Source organism: Microtus ochrogaster, unplaced genomic scaffold (genome assembly GCF_000317375.1).
Source record: "Microtus ochrogaster isolate Prairie Vole_2 unplaced genomic scaffold, MicOch1.0 UNK6, whole genome shotgun sequence".
In the NCBI taxonomy this organism is placed as follows: domain Eukaryota; kingdom Metazoa; phylum Chordata; class Mammalia; order Rodentia; family Cricetidae; genus Microtus; species Microtus ochrogaster.
Window position 1 is genome coordinate 10,732,311 of NW_004949104.1, and position 13,042 is coordinate 10,745,352.

Here is a 13,042-nt window from a genome sequence, read left to right on the forward strand (position 1 = left end):
CTTTGCCTCTATGGTCTACGTACATTCTTTGCTGTTGTTGTTCTGGCTTCTTTGCTGGCTTAATCTGTGCTCTGACCCAGCAAATATCAGCATCGTACTGCACTGTGTGTGTGGTATGCAGTTGTCAAGGTGTACATGCAAATGTGTGTACACACCTGTAGAGGCCCCACCTGGATGCTGGATGTCTTCCTTAAGCACACAATGTTGAGGCAGGGCTTCACAAATGAACCCACATTTGCCCATCAGCTAGTCTGGCTGGTCAGCTTGTTCCCCGCCACTCCAGCACCCATCTCTGTTGCCTCAGTGCTGGACCTGCAGTTGGCTGCCATACTTGCCTGGACTTCATGAGTTTTAATCCTTTTGCTTGCAATGGCAAGTGTTTGATCTTCTGAGCCATCCCCCAGACCCCTTTATTTTACTTTACTACTCCAGGAAGGGTTTGTGTAGTCTGGTGACTTGAGGTTTTGAGTGGGAGACCCTACCAACCCAGTTATCACGGCAGCCCTGCCTTTTCCTTAAAAATACATTTCCTACTCAGAGGGGCTTTCATCCAGGAACCAGACAATAGGTCAATCTTTCTAGAACACTGCGCTATTACTCCCTGTTCAGAGCTCTGCCAGGCCATTCCTGGCTCTTTGCGTATCTCTGTGCTTCAGTGTACAGGCCTTAGTCCTCTCTGGACGGTGCCCAGTGTGGCTTGTTCCCTCCCTTGCCCTCTGAGTCAGGTCCATCCTGGGGATGCTTCTGCTCACAGTACCCAGCGATGGAGCAAGGCTGGAAAGGCTCTCTACGGGGCCCAGTTGGAGCCTGTGGTGTTAGTGCCCCACCCCACCTCTTCCCTCACCTGGCCTCTTTGGTCCATGACTCAGAAGTCAATGATCTGAGTCGCCTGGCAACAGGGCAATAGATGTTGCCTAGGCCACAGTGGTCAGGCAACATGGAACTCACCAGACTTTATGGAGCCGTGGGACTCATGGCCAGAGTGCCTCTACCTGGGCATTTCTGGGAACAAACGACCAGGGGCCAGTTCTGCACCATGGCTCTGTTGATACAGGGTTACCTCTCCTCTGGTCAGCTGGTGTTCCCTCTGTCCACTGAGACTATCCTATCAGGTCTTACCCCAACCCCCACCTCACCCCACTCCTTTTGCAGCTTGGGAATTGAGCAGAACAGAGCCCCATGCCTCCCATGTCCCCACATGGCTGTCACCTTTATTAGCCACACTTCATCTAGCCACAGACAGATTCTGGGACAGGGTTGTGGAAAACTCCAGAACCAAGGTTTTTATTATGGTCAGAAGGTACTTGCTCAGCCTGCTGGGAAGAGGCACATTCCAGCTCTGAGGGAGACCTGTGGCCCTGCCCCTCCCCCTCACTCCCCCCCCCCCCTGGAGTGGGCACTGTAAGGCATTCACACTTGGTGTTTTCTTGCTTTCTTTTTTCTCTTTCTCTTTTTTTTTTTTTTAGATAAAAAAAAAAAAACCAGCCCTGGAGTAGAAAGAAAAGTCCTGCAATGATGAACTTTCCAGACCAAACTGAAGTGGGTGGAGTCAGAGGGTCTGAGGAACAGGGTTCATTTCCAAGGTTGGCAGAAGCCGCTGGGAGGGAGGGGGTCCAAGGAGAGGGTGTGGGGTCCAGCTGACAGGAGGCCAAACTCAGACAGGTACACCCTGTCTTCATCATTTTTCACGTTCACAGATCATAGAAATTTAAGCAAAATAGCTATTTTATATATATTTATATATCATATATATATATATAAATTAGGCAAATAAGATGTCAGGAGTGCTGAGATGAGGACCCTGATGCCGCCTAGGGACAAGGCGGGAGGCCAGGTGTCTGTAGAGCCTAGGTCACCAGCCCAGGCTAACTGAAGGGTTTGTTCCTTATTGCTGATTTGGGGGCCTGGATCTTGGCAGGAAGCACCTTTGGGCCCTGCCTTTCAGCCCTTCTTGGCCTTCTGGGGACTGGGGCACTGTCCCAGCATAGCCAAGGCCTGGCAGGGGCTGCTGCTGTCAGCTCACAGCGGGGGATGCCTCCTTGCTCCCACTGTGGGCTGTCTGTCCCCACAGGGACCCCACACACCCGTGCAGGTCGGGCAGGCTTCGGGCTGTCTCTGTGCCTGCAGACCGGGAGCATGAACAGTGCAGAGACACAGCCCAGCTGGGTTTCAGATGTTCCCCACTCAAAGGGGCGGGGCTTCCGTATGTCTTTAGAAGAGCGCTTCTCGCCAGGACAGTTTCAGGGCAAGAACACACGCTTGGAAAGCTTGTCTTCTCAGTCATGTGCTAAAAATAGTTACTAAACCTCATTGTTAGAAAGAAATGGAGTTTTGGTTTTTTTCTTAAAAAAGTCAAAAGAGGCTCCCTAGGAGGGGGTAGTTCTTCCCTGGATTGGGGTTAGTGACCTGAGCAGCCCAGGGGCCCAGTCAGCCGGCCTGAGTTGTGGTAACTGGGAACTAGGGTGCCCATGGGGCCCAAGTCAGTGATAACAGGCTGGCGACCTGGGGGCTGGAGAAAACCTAGGTCGGCCTTTATCCCTTCCAGAGAGGGAGCCCCCTTTCAGGGGGGGAAAGTGTGTGAATGTGTGTGCGTGTGTGTGTGTGTGTGTGTGTGTGTGTGTATGTATGTGTGTGTGCGCGTGTGTGTGTGTGGTCCAGTACTAAATTGGGTGCATTAAAGAAAAGGCTGAGGCTGTGCAGGCGCCTGTATTTGTCGCAGGAGTGGCTCAGAAGATGTTGGGGCACATGTGCCAGTCCTTCTTCTCCTTGGCCTCCCAGTAGCCGCCCTTGTACATGCAGGCCATCTCCCCGGTCAGCGGGTCCAGCCTCTTCTCGAACCACAGTGGCGCATAGCTGTCTGACTCCTTTTCTGCTCGGCAGGCACAGCGGGTGGGGTGAGCTGCCTGCTGCCCTGGCCACCTTCTCATCCCCCCCATTCCCCTCCTCATCCCCCCCCCAGGGGATCATTCCTTCCCATCCCACCCCCACCGCCATGTGCTGCCCTGGGCTCACCATCCTCGCCTCCGCAGCCCGCCGCGCACGTCTCCATGCGCCTTCGCCGGTTTAGGCGCTGCTTCTCCTCCAGCCGCTGCTTCTCGGTGTTGGCCTCGTCCCAGCGTCCCTTCTCCATCAATCTCTGGTCAGGCCGCAGGCGGCTGTCGGTGGGCGCTACGCCGTCCTCTTGTTCGTTGAGGGTCAGGGCCAGCTCCGAAAAATAGTACATGTTCTCTGCGTTCTCCCTGTGGAGGCCACGCGGCAGCGTGAGCTCCTGCTCTCCCCTGGCTTCCCCAGGAACCCAGCCTGCAAAGGCCATCAGCTGGGTCGGACGCGCCCTCCATAGCCCTCACCTGGCATGCTCTCTCCCACCTGCAACTGCTTCTCTACGTGGAACTTTTAAGGGATTTGTTGTTTTTTTTTTAATCGATGCCTCATCATCGCAAGGTTTTTCCTTACTATTTTGTTTTATTGAGCGTCAGGCACAGCCAGGTCGGTTGCAGGACCTTGCCAACTTTGACCATCTAGGTCATGGCTGCCTGTGTGTTCATTGGTTGGAGATAAAAGTGTGTTCATCTTCTGGGTTTTCTGCTTTATTATGCACTGTGTTCCTCCCTCCGTGGCTGGAGCTGCTTCTTCCACTTGCTTTCTGCCTCGGAACAGATGCTTATCGCATTGTTTTTATGCCCCGTTTTTCTGGTGATTCTCATTTCAAAGCATGGTATTGGCTGAGTCCCAGCACTTACAATTACACTTGTAATTATCCAAGGTGTATTTGCTGCTTTCATTGTGTTTTCTCTGCCCTACGGATTAGTCGGAAGCCTATTTCTTAAACGTATAACCATGCTTTGTTTTGTTTTCCTTTCCGTAATTGCTCTGGAGTCAAACGATACCCCTGGTGCACTTTTTTAGTACTTGAACTGTGTCCAGTGGTCCAGCCGCTGGGTATGGTCCACGTGGGTGTGCTGCAGCTGGGCGACATGGTGCTCTCTGGTTAGCTGGTGATTTCCGTTGTTCAGACTATTAATGCTCTTGCTTTTGTTTTCCTTTCCGTATTTCAAAGCAGCAAATCAAATTGCCCATGCTGGTTGTAACGTGGTCCCTCTCCTTTTATCTTTCTATCACCCTGTGCTACCTGTACTTCGCAACTGTGCTGTTAGGTGCAAGGTCTATTCAAACTGAAGACTCACACACCTGGCGACCTGCTGTTGCCCTCAGTGCTCCTGATCTGTGTTTGCTGTAGTTTGCTCTGCTCCACCCTGGGACAGCTCTTTCAGCTCTGGGAAGTTTGCTCGGTTAGTGTGGACATAGCTTCCCATCCTTTATTTTCTATCTTTATTTTCTTCAAAATTCAAAATAAAAGATTATTTTATGTGTATGGGTGTTTTGCTTGCATGCACCATGTGCATGCCTGTGCCACAAATCCCCTGAAACTGGAGTTGTAGGCAGGTGTGAGCTGCCAGGCAGGTGCTGGGAATTAAACCGGGCCCTCTGGAGGAGCAGCCAGAGCCCTCAACCCCTGAGTCATCTCTCCAACACTACTCTTTCTTTTTCTTTTCTTTTTTACTCTTTATTTTCTTATTCAAGCATATCTTTCGTAGATTAGCTGGGAATTTTAAAAACTTCTCAATCCTATACCTAGGCTAGGGCACTTAATGCAATTTCAAGCTACACACTTTTCCAAAATGTTGGGGAGTTGGGGTATTTTATAGACGTAATGAGATAGAGTGGGGATGGGACTTAAGTCTAAACAGGAAATGTGTGTTTCAGCTACATCCTAAGCACAGCCTAAGGGTGACAACACAACGTCATGACTGTACCTGCCCTGTGACTGTGCCGCCTACCGTCAAGGACGCCTTCTGTGGTATTTCCCATTCACAGTGACCTGTTGGAGGAGTCGCGGAGGGAGACACTGAAGCCTCAAGCTTCACTCTGGTTCCCTTGTTATTCTGTCCTCAGGACTGCAAACGAGTGTGCTTTTCTCTGTCTACAAGAGCCTGGGGGTTATAGTGCGTGCTGGTTCTTTAAGACACGGGGTCCAGTGGTTCCAGAGTGGTTCTGCCAAAGCACATTTCCACTCGGCAGAAATGCCGAAGGTTTACGTCTTCAGCCCTTCTCTTTGCTAATCAAATGAACATAAAATGGCTTCTCGCAGTGGTGTGGGTTTGCATTTCCCCAGTTACCACTGGGCTTTTTATAAAGCTGCTTTGGTGTGGTTCTGGATGCATGCCAGGCGACAGATTTCCCTCGGAGCTGTGTTCGCTGACCTGTGTGGCGGTTTTTCTCACAACTAGTCATGCTGTCCTGTGTGAAGTTCTAGTTATGACTCTGGCACATTTCCCTGTTGGATTATTTTTGCTGTATTTGTTGAACACAAGTTATTTATGTGTTAATTTAAAATTATTATTATTTCTGCTTTTTTCTTTTTTAAAAAAAAAAAAGTATGTGTCTGCATGTGTGTTCTTGCATATGTGTGTGTGGGTGTCCAGGGGAGCCAGAAGAAAACATCAGAACCCCAGGTGCTGGAGTTGCAGGTGGTTGTGAGCCACTGGGCACTGGGCATAGGTGTTGGAACCGAATCCAGACTCTGCAAGAGCAGCAGTCATGTCTACCCACTGAGACACCTCTCCTGCCCCCTAGCTTGGCTTTTTGAGACAGGGTCTCATTCTGTAGCTCAGGTTGGCTTGGAACCCCACTATGCAAACCCAGACCCTCCCACCTCACCTCCAGAATATTGGGATTACAGTTGTGAGCTACTGCTCCCCCTCTTAAATTATTTTTATGAAATAAAACCCACTTATTTATTTTTGGTGCTTTGCGCCTCATACATGCTACTCATACCTTACCCCTGCCTTGAGCTGTAACCACGGCTCTCCTTCCTAGGTTTCTTTTTTCTTTTTGAGACAAGGTCTTGCTATGTAGCTCAAGTTCTCCCTGAATTCAACCTGAACTCAAGAAGTTCGTGCCTCGGCCTCCTCCGTGCTGGGATCGTGAATATCCTAGCACCCAGCCCTTTCTTTTTCTTTTTCTTTATTTATTTGGTTGGTTGGGGTTTTGTTTTGCTGTCTATTTGTTGGTTTTTTGAGACAGATACTATCTGGTGGTTATTTTCTTATTCTACCTCCTTCCCATTTTAATTTGCTTCTTTACTTCCCTCCTGTGAGTCCAGGAAAACATTAGTTTGGTGGTTACTGAGGGATGGAGAGATCCCCCTCTCTCAGTCAGTGGTAATGTGAATCTGTCAGCATCTGCAAGATGCCATCTGTCTGTCTTTAGGCTCCGTTATTGCTGAGGATAGCTCTGGGGTACAGAATTTCAACAAGTAATCTCTTCCTATGAATCTGGCTGTGTGTGGCCAGGCACAGTGGTACATGACTGAAATCCCAACACTCGGGAGGTTGAGGCAGGAGGATTACAGATTTGGGGCTTGGGCTACATAGTAAGTACCAGGCCAACCTGGGCTAAGTAGTGACCTGAAGAAAAAAAACCAAACTGACTACTTAAATAGATGGGAGAGCCCTCTGCTGTTTTCTCTCCAGCAGGACCTGTCTCTCTGGGACTCTGGGCTAGAAGCACGTGAGAACGGGCTCTTATCTTGCTGTGGATCTTATGCAGCTGAGGACTGTCCAGGGAGTCTGGGGTGAATTCACACTTCCATGAGGGGCCCTGGGGCTCCCTTGGGGTGACCAAGGAGTAGGTAGGCCTTCCCATTCAGTTCTCTCTTGAGACAGTTTCTCACTCTACAGCTCAGGCTATCTCACTCTACAGCTCAGGCTGGCCCCAAACTTGCAACCTTCTGTCTCCACCTTTTGAGTCTGAAGCTGCAGGTCCTCCGTGCCTGGCTCACAGCTTTTGCATTCAGGCAGCAACAACATCTCTTCCCAAGGGCATTTGCTCCACCAACCTTGCTGTGGATTCTGTTTCCGTTATTTTTCCTTTGTAGATTTTTCTCTTTTGTTTTCATTGCAAGTTTCTCGGACAGTTTCCTCTGAGTTATTGTCAAGCTTGTTTTTACCTCTTGTGGCATTTCAGGGGAAGATTCTACCCTGTCACTTTGCTCAAAGTGTCCACACGGCATGCACAGCTGCTGGATATCTTTATGCCCACGACCTGCTGGGCAGTCACTTTCCCACTGGGATGATGGCCTCCTAGCCCTGCTCTCTGCTAGACTGGATTCCCCAGACCTCTATGCACTCTGCTGGGTGGGGCAGGAGTGGCCCTATGCCTGTCTCCTCCTTGCCCTCTTTCCTCTGCCTCTCTCAGTCCCCATTCCCCAGAGCTGTCACCCCGGCGGGACTCACGGCAGCGGGTATTTCCTCCACAGCAGCTTGGCGGGCAGCGTCTGGTACACGGTCTTCTGCTTCCCGTCACAGCTGGGGCTGCTGTGCACGATCTTCGAGCACTCCATCTGCTCGTCCCAGGAGCCGGACAGCACGTAGTGGGCCTTGCCCTGGCTGTCACTCACCACTCCAGTCACCTGCGTACATTGGCAGGACACATGAGCACATGCTCTGCTCTGCACCCACTGGGGTCCGGGCATGGTCCTAGTTACCTTGCGGGCTGCCTCTTTGGAGAAGTAGCTGTAGGGCACGAACTTTAGCTGGCACCGGTCCTTGGTCTTGTGGTTTACGATCTCAATGTCCCCTGACTAGAGAGAGCAGGTGGTGTTCAGTGGCTGGTCCCTAAGCCATAGACCCCACGTCCCCCAGGACCCCTGACCTGGTCGATCCAGAGCTTGCCCACGATGATATTGTGCACAGTCGAGGTACTCTTCCTCCACACATAGTGATTGCCACTGGCTTGGAATTCTAGGTGGATGGCACCTGGAGGCCAGAGAGGTCAGAGGTCATGGGTCCTTCCTTGGGCTCTGGCCAGACCACCCACAGGCCCGGGATCAAGAATCAGAGGAATGTCTCTGAAGCTTAGGAGGGGGTGGGGTATAGGCTAGGTGATGGGTGGGCGGTGGAGGTAGGCAGTGCAGCCTCTCCCAGGGGCTATAGCTGGGCTTTAGATGTGCAAAGTGCTTCCCCTGGAGCTGACCATCTTCCCACCCTGGGAGCCCCGCACCCCAGCTCACCAAGCGGCATGATGGAGATATATTTTCCCCGGAACTTGCTGGCGATGGTGATTTCCTGCCAGAGGCTCCAGCCATGCTTAGAGAACACGTGGTGGGCAGCAGACGGGGGATGGTGGCTTACCTGGGATCAGATCAGCTGTGTGTGAGCACAGTCAGGCAGGCCAGCCAGGGTAGAACACCTGCCCTCTGTCCAGGATGCAGGGCTCCATCCCATGTATCCCCACAGTGGGAAGCACAGTGTCCCCAGTGGAAGAGCAGCCTGTCCAGGTTGACCAGTCCATGGGGTGAGTGAGAAGCCTCTGCCCAGCTCTCGAGAAACAGTGGGGCAGAAGAAGCAGAGCTGTGTCCAGAAGTGGAAGGTGCTGCTTTACTAAGGTTTCTGTACCCCTTACCATGTGTGACGACCTGAAGGAGAATGACCCCCACAGGCTGCAACTGTTTGGGATGACTGGGAGGTGAGGGATGGACTTTGCGGTTTAAAAAGCCCATGCCACTCCTGGGTACCACTCTTTCTGCCCCATGCTGTGGACCAAGATGTGAGCACTCAGCTGCTGCTCTGGTCAGCAGCCTCACTGCTCTTGTTCCACCCTGTAATTGTACACCAAATCAAACCTTTCTTCACGGTGTTTTATTACAGCGATATAAAAGTGACTAAGAGGCCATGATCTGGCAAGAGCATGTAGTCCACAGGCTGGCCCCAAACAGCTACACAGGCTGGGGACAGACTGTGCATGTAGTCTAGGCTAGCCCCAAACAGCTACACAGGCTGGGGACAGACTGGCAGAACCGAATTAACTGAGGGAAAGAATCTGGTCTGACTCCAGAGTGGGAGTCATATCAGTGTCCTGCCATGGGCCCGTGTGCCCCCTACACTAGGGCCCCCTCTTATGCCACAGCATACACCGACTGCTACTCTGCCCCCAGGGTACTTGTCTGTCCTACACAGAGTGGCAGTGCCATTGGCTCTTCCTAGTGCGCCACGCCCATTCCACAACAGTAAGGCTCTGTCTGGCCCAGCCTCCTTACTCTCAGGGTGTCTCGTGGTCAAGTCTTGTTCCCGAATTCCCCTCAGGGATTCGGTGAGCCCAATGCTCCCCCACGATTGTTGTCTCTGTTTCCATGAATGGTACCTGAATGCCTCCTGTGCATTGGAAGTAGACAGACACAGCCTGTCTGCTGCCCTGAATGATGGGGGTGCTGTCCCCGAGCGGTTGTTACCTGTAATGAGGTGTTTACATATTCAACTAGAGCAAGCCTAATGAGCGCGTGCAGGGATGGAGCCCAGCTGCAGGTCTGGGGACATGTCCACCTCAGTCTCAGGACCCCGCTTTGTCCCTGCTGTTCATACTGGATGCTGTGGACTCTGCCTTGCCCCTCCTCCTCACATTCCTCATTGCTTCCTCTGCAAATGCTGTCTTTCCTTTCAACACGCCCCCCTGGCACCCCCCCTCACCCCGTCCTCAATCCCTGTTCTTTCTCCTGTCTCCTGGACAGATGGGCAGAGGAAGCCGGAGTCAGCACGGGTCACAGGGATGCCTGCCTGGCTCTCCCTGTCCACCCTTCTCCTTCCCAGACTGCTTCCCTGACCACTCTGCCTAAACAGCTAGCAGTACCACCTGTGACAACAAGAGCTCTGTGTCTTCCTGTCCCAGCTGTGTCCTGTGTGTTTGACCATGCCCGACACCTCTAGGGCACTCACCGCTGTCTGAATGAAGAAATGTGTGTGGGGGGGGGAGGGAGGTCAGGCCAAGGACTCTGAGAGCCCCAAACCCCACATCTAAATTGTCAGCACGTTTTCTGGTTCCGGTTTCAAACTCAGTCACGGAACGGCCTGGTGCGGCGTTAGACAGTCACGTGGCCACGTGTAGCGCTGATTATCTTCGGTGTGCACGTCCCAGGCTACAGCCCACCACTTTTCAGCTCAGTGCTGACCTACGCTCTAGCCTGGACTCCCAGTGACCCCTGTAGACGACCCTCTGTTTGGGTCCGCTGTTTCCTGGCTGGGGTTTAGTCCCTCTCTCCCTGCATCAGACCTGGCTCTCTCAGAGCACTCTCCTCCCACGCCCCTCTGTGTCTGGGAGACTATGGACCTGGCCTTGCCACAGGGGCCCAGATGCCCAGTTACACATGAGCTCTGTCTGGTCACGGGCTGCATCCCCTTTGTCTTGCCCTGACCATGAGCCTGGCCACCTGACCAGAGGACACAGGCAGCGCTACCTGATTCCAGCCCTTACCTGCTCACAGAGGGAACGCAGGCCCATGTCCTCCAGACGGTCCAACTCGAAGGTCTCCCCCAGCATAGGGTTGAAGGGCTTGGCGATGCGGTGCACGGTGGTGGAGTAGGAGGAGACAGAAAAGGCAGCTACCAGACACATCTGCTCCACCGAGCTGGTGCAGTTCACCGCCTTGTCCAGCAGGTGGTGGTACTCTAGGTCCTCTGTAAGTCGCTGGAGCATGGACAAGGGCTCGTTGAAGTTCACCTGTGGGTGTTGCAGGGAGGTGGCCGTCAGAGCGCCCCTGCCCTTCTCGGACACTGAGGGACATCCCTGCTCTGGTGGCACTTCACAGTGAGGTTCCAGTCTAGCACCTCCTGCCTTCATTTTCCCCTCAGTATCTGTCACTTGCTGACACGCCACTTGGCGCCACCCTCTTCTACCCCACAAAAGCCATGGCATCAGGCTATCATGTGATCAGAGCTCAAAGCTCAGGCTCAAAGCCAAGAACAGTGGGTCCAGGGGTCCACAGATGGAGGACATACATCCTCCTTGTTAGGAACCATGGACTAGGTGTTCTGTCAAGGGCTCTTGTGTGCTATGCACGGTGGGTGGAAACTGACACTATTAGCCTCAGACAAGTCAGGGTTATGCTACCCTGGAAGGTAAACCTTCCCCGATAACATTAGCCAACTCTACCCTCCAGTTACGTAGTTTGAGTGTGCGTGAGCCCGCACCAGTGTGTGTGTGTGTGTGTGTGTGTGTGTGTGCGTGCGTGCAGGTGTGTGCACGGGTGTGCGTATGTGTGTGTGCACGCGTGCGTGCATGCTGTGATTCAGTTGGACAGTGTGGACACAGAGACAAGAGATATAAAGGACGTGTGTGCCACAGAGTAAAACTGGCTAACAGGAAGTCCCAAGTGCTTCCTTCATGAAGATGGTATTGCAGCCTGGTGACACAGGACTCCAGAGGCCCTTGGGTGGCTGTGTGGCATTGCTGAATCTCCATTAGCCAGGCATGCACCAGGGACAACCTCTGGCAGGAAGGACTGCCTTTTCACCCCCAAAGCCTACTTATCTCTGCCACCCGCATCTACCAAGTGAGGACAGCAGGGACACTATGGGTCTTTCTGGGGTCGCCCAGAGCTCTGCCTTGGCTCCTTCCTTCGCAGTTTGAAGGTCCCTGTTCTCTGTGGGATCACCTAAGGAACACCAAAAACCAGTCACACAGCCCTCAGGCGTTGTGAGGAAAACAGCACCCCCAGTGTCTCACGTGCACCGCAACCCCAGGTGACCCGGGATTCCTGCCCAGCCGTGCCTACCGGCATGGGGATCCGGGAGAGCTCTCGGCCAATGCAGTTCTTCATGATGCTCCAGAGGTTAAGGCTGTAGTTGGGCTTGTCAGGGATGCGGACTCGCCTTTTGACTTTGCATGAATCCTTGGGTACGAATGAGGTTCCATCCAATACCTGCCAGGGAAGCAGGCACGCTGTCGCAGCCCAACCCCCACCAGTGCTTGCTCCTGACCCTCTAAGAGCTGGTGGAAAGCCAGACGCTGCTACACTGCCTGGTGATAAGGGCAGAGGCCACCTCTGCCTGCCACTTGGGAGGCAGGTCTGGAACCTAAAGGTGGCCCTGAGCTTGTAGTGCTGACACCTCCCAACCCTGAAACTGAGCGCTCCTTGGCTCTTGAGTGTCCCACCTCACGTACATTATCTGCTGAGGTCCAGTCCACAGAGCTTGACCCAGTTCCACCCTCGGCTTTTCTGCAGGAAATGAAGGGGAAGCAAGTTACAAATTCTGCATCCATCTCTAACCCCACCTACCTTCTAGCTGCGGTGCGAGGGCAGCCCAGAGGTATCTTATCCAATGGGCCATCCAATGGGCCACTAAAATGAGGACTGGGGGACCCAGGCAGTGACCACGATTGCTTACAGCACTGAAGTCCCATCCATCAGGACTGGCTGCCCAGCCTAGAGTCCTTGTACCCAGGACCAAGAAGAGGGCAAGTGGTGAGTGCCGCGTCTGGGAGAGCCTGGTAGAAGCCCCTGGGCCCCTTTGTTCCGCAGACATAAAGTGTGTCTTTATCTGCTTCCCACACTGGGATGGGTCTGATGAGTCTCTGCTCTCCTGACACTTGTGGCATAGATTGCCACAGCACCAGGGACACCAAGGCTGAGGGCCCAGGCTCTAGGAGCCTATTGACGGGCAGTGTGGGACAGCCAGGCAGCCAGACCAGGGGACTGTAGGGAGCCCAGAGCCCTCAGGGCAAGGATAGCAGGACAACCCCGGTTAGAGTCCTAAAGATAGCACTGCTGGTAGCAGGTAGACAGGAGTTCCAAAGCCAGGCTATGCTAGCCTCGGGTTAAAATGGCATTGAGAAAGAACCTTTTTGTTAAAAGTGGCTCTGGCTGGCCCTGACTAGCCTGGAGCCCCCATGCTGACCAGGCTGGTCTTGAACTCCCGGGGATGCACCTGCCTCTGTCTCCAGAGCCCTGGGATTAAAGGCGTGCGCCACCTCACCTAGTTTCCCCTCCCCTCTAAACTATTGTTCCTGGGAAGTAGTTTCTTAGCTAAAACACACGGCTGGTCGACAGCCCTTTCCCAGAAGACACTGGGGCAGGGAAATGATGGAGCATGCTGGGTCACCAGCCTGAGCCCCTGACCGTAGCTCCTGTCCAGCCTGCCCACTTCCCGTTTGTCAGTGCACGTCACTCCGTGGTCCTTTCCTGTGGACCCGAGAGTCTGGCTCTCTCACC

The 13,042-nt window shown here is 53.2% G+C and overlaps 1 protein-coding gene across 5 annotated transcripts in view; it reads right to left on the bottom strand.

Annotated features, from left to right (window-relative positions):
- Window positions 1-1,231: 1,231 nt before the first annotated feature.
- Window positions 1,232-13,042, bottom strand: part of Osbp2 (oxysterol binding protein 2) — a 174,318-nt gene continuing 162,507 nt past the window's right edge. For 2 of the 5 annotated variants that reach the window (XM_026788736.1, XM_013353394.2), the window contains exons 5-13: window positions 11,986-12,049; window positions 11,606-11,752; window positions 10,306-10,551; window positions 8,072-8,192; window positions 7,714-7,817; window positions 7,547-7,642; window positions 7,296-7,471; window positions 3,013-3,239; window positions 1,237-2,869 (exon numbers count right to left, since the gene is read on the bottom strand). In XM_026788736.1, the coding sequence (XP_026644537.1) occupies window positions 2,727-2,869; window positions 3,013-3,239; window positions 7,296-7,471; window positions 7,547-7,642; window positions 7,714-7,817; window positions 8,072-8,192; window positions 10,306-10,551; window positions 11,606-11,752; window positions 11,986-12,049 (1,324 nt within the window). In that variant the 3' untranslated portion in view covers window positions 1,237-2,726. Of the gene's footprint in view, window positions 2,870-3,012; window positions 3,240-7,295; window positions 7,472-7,546; window positions 7,643-7,713; window positions 7,818-8,071; window positions 8,193-10,305; window positions 10,552-11,605; window positions 11,753-11,985; window positions 12,050-13,042 lie in introns of all 5 variants that reach the window. The other 3 variants (XM_026788733.1, XM_026788734.1, XM_026788735.1) reach the window with 3 other exon arrangements.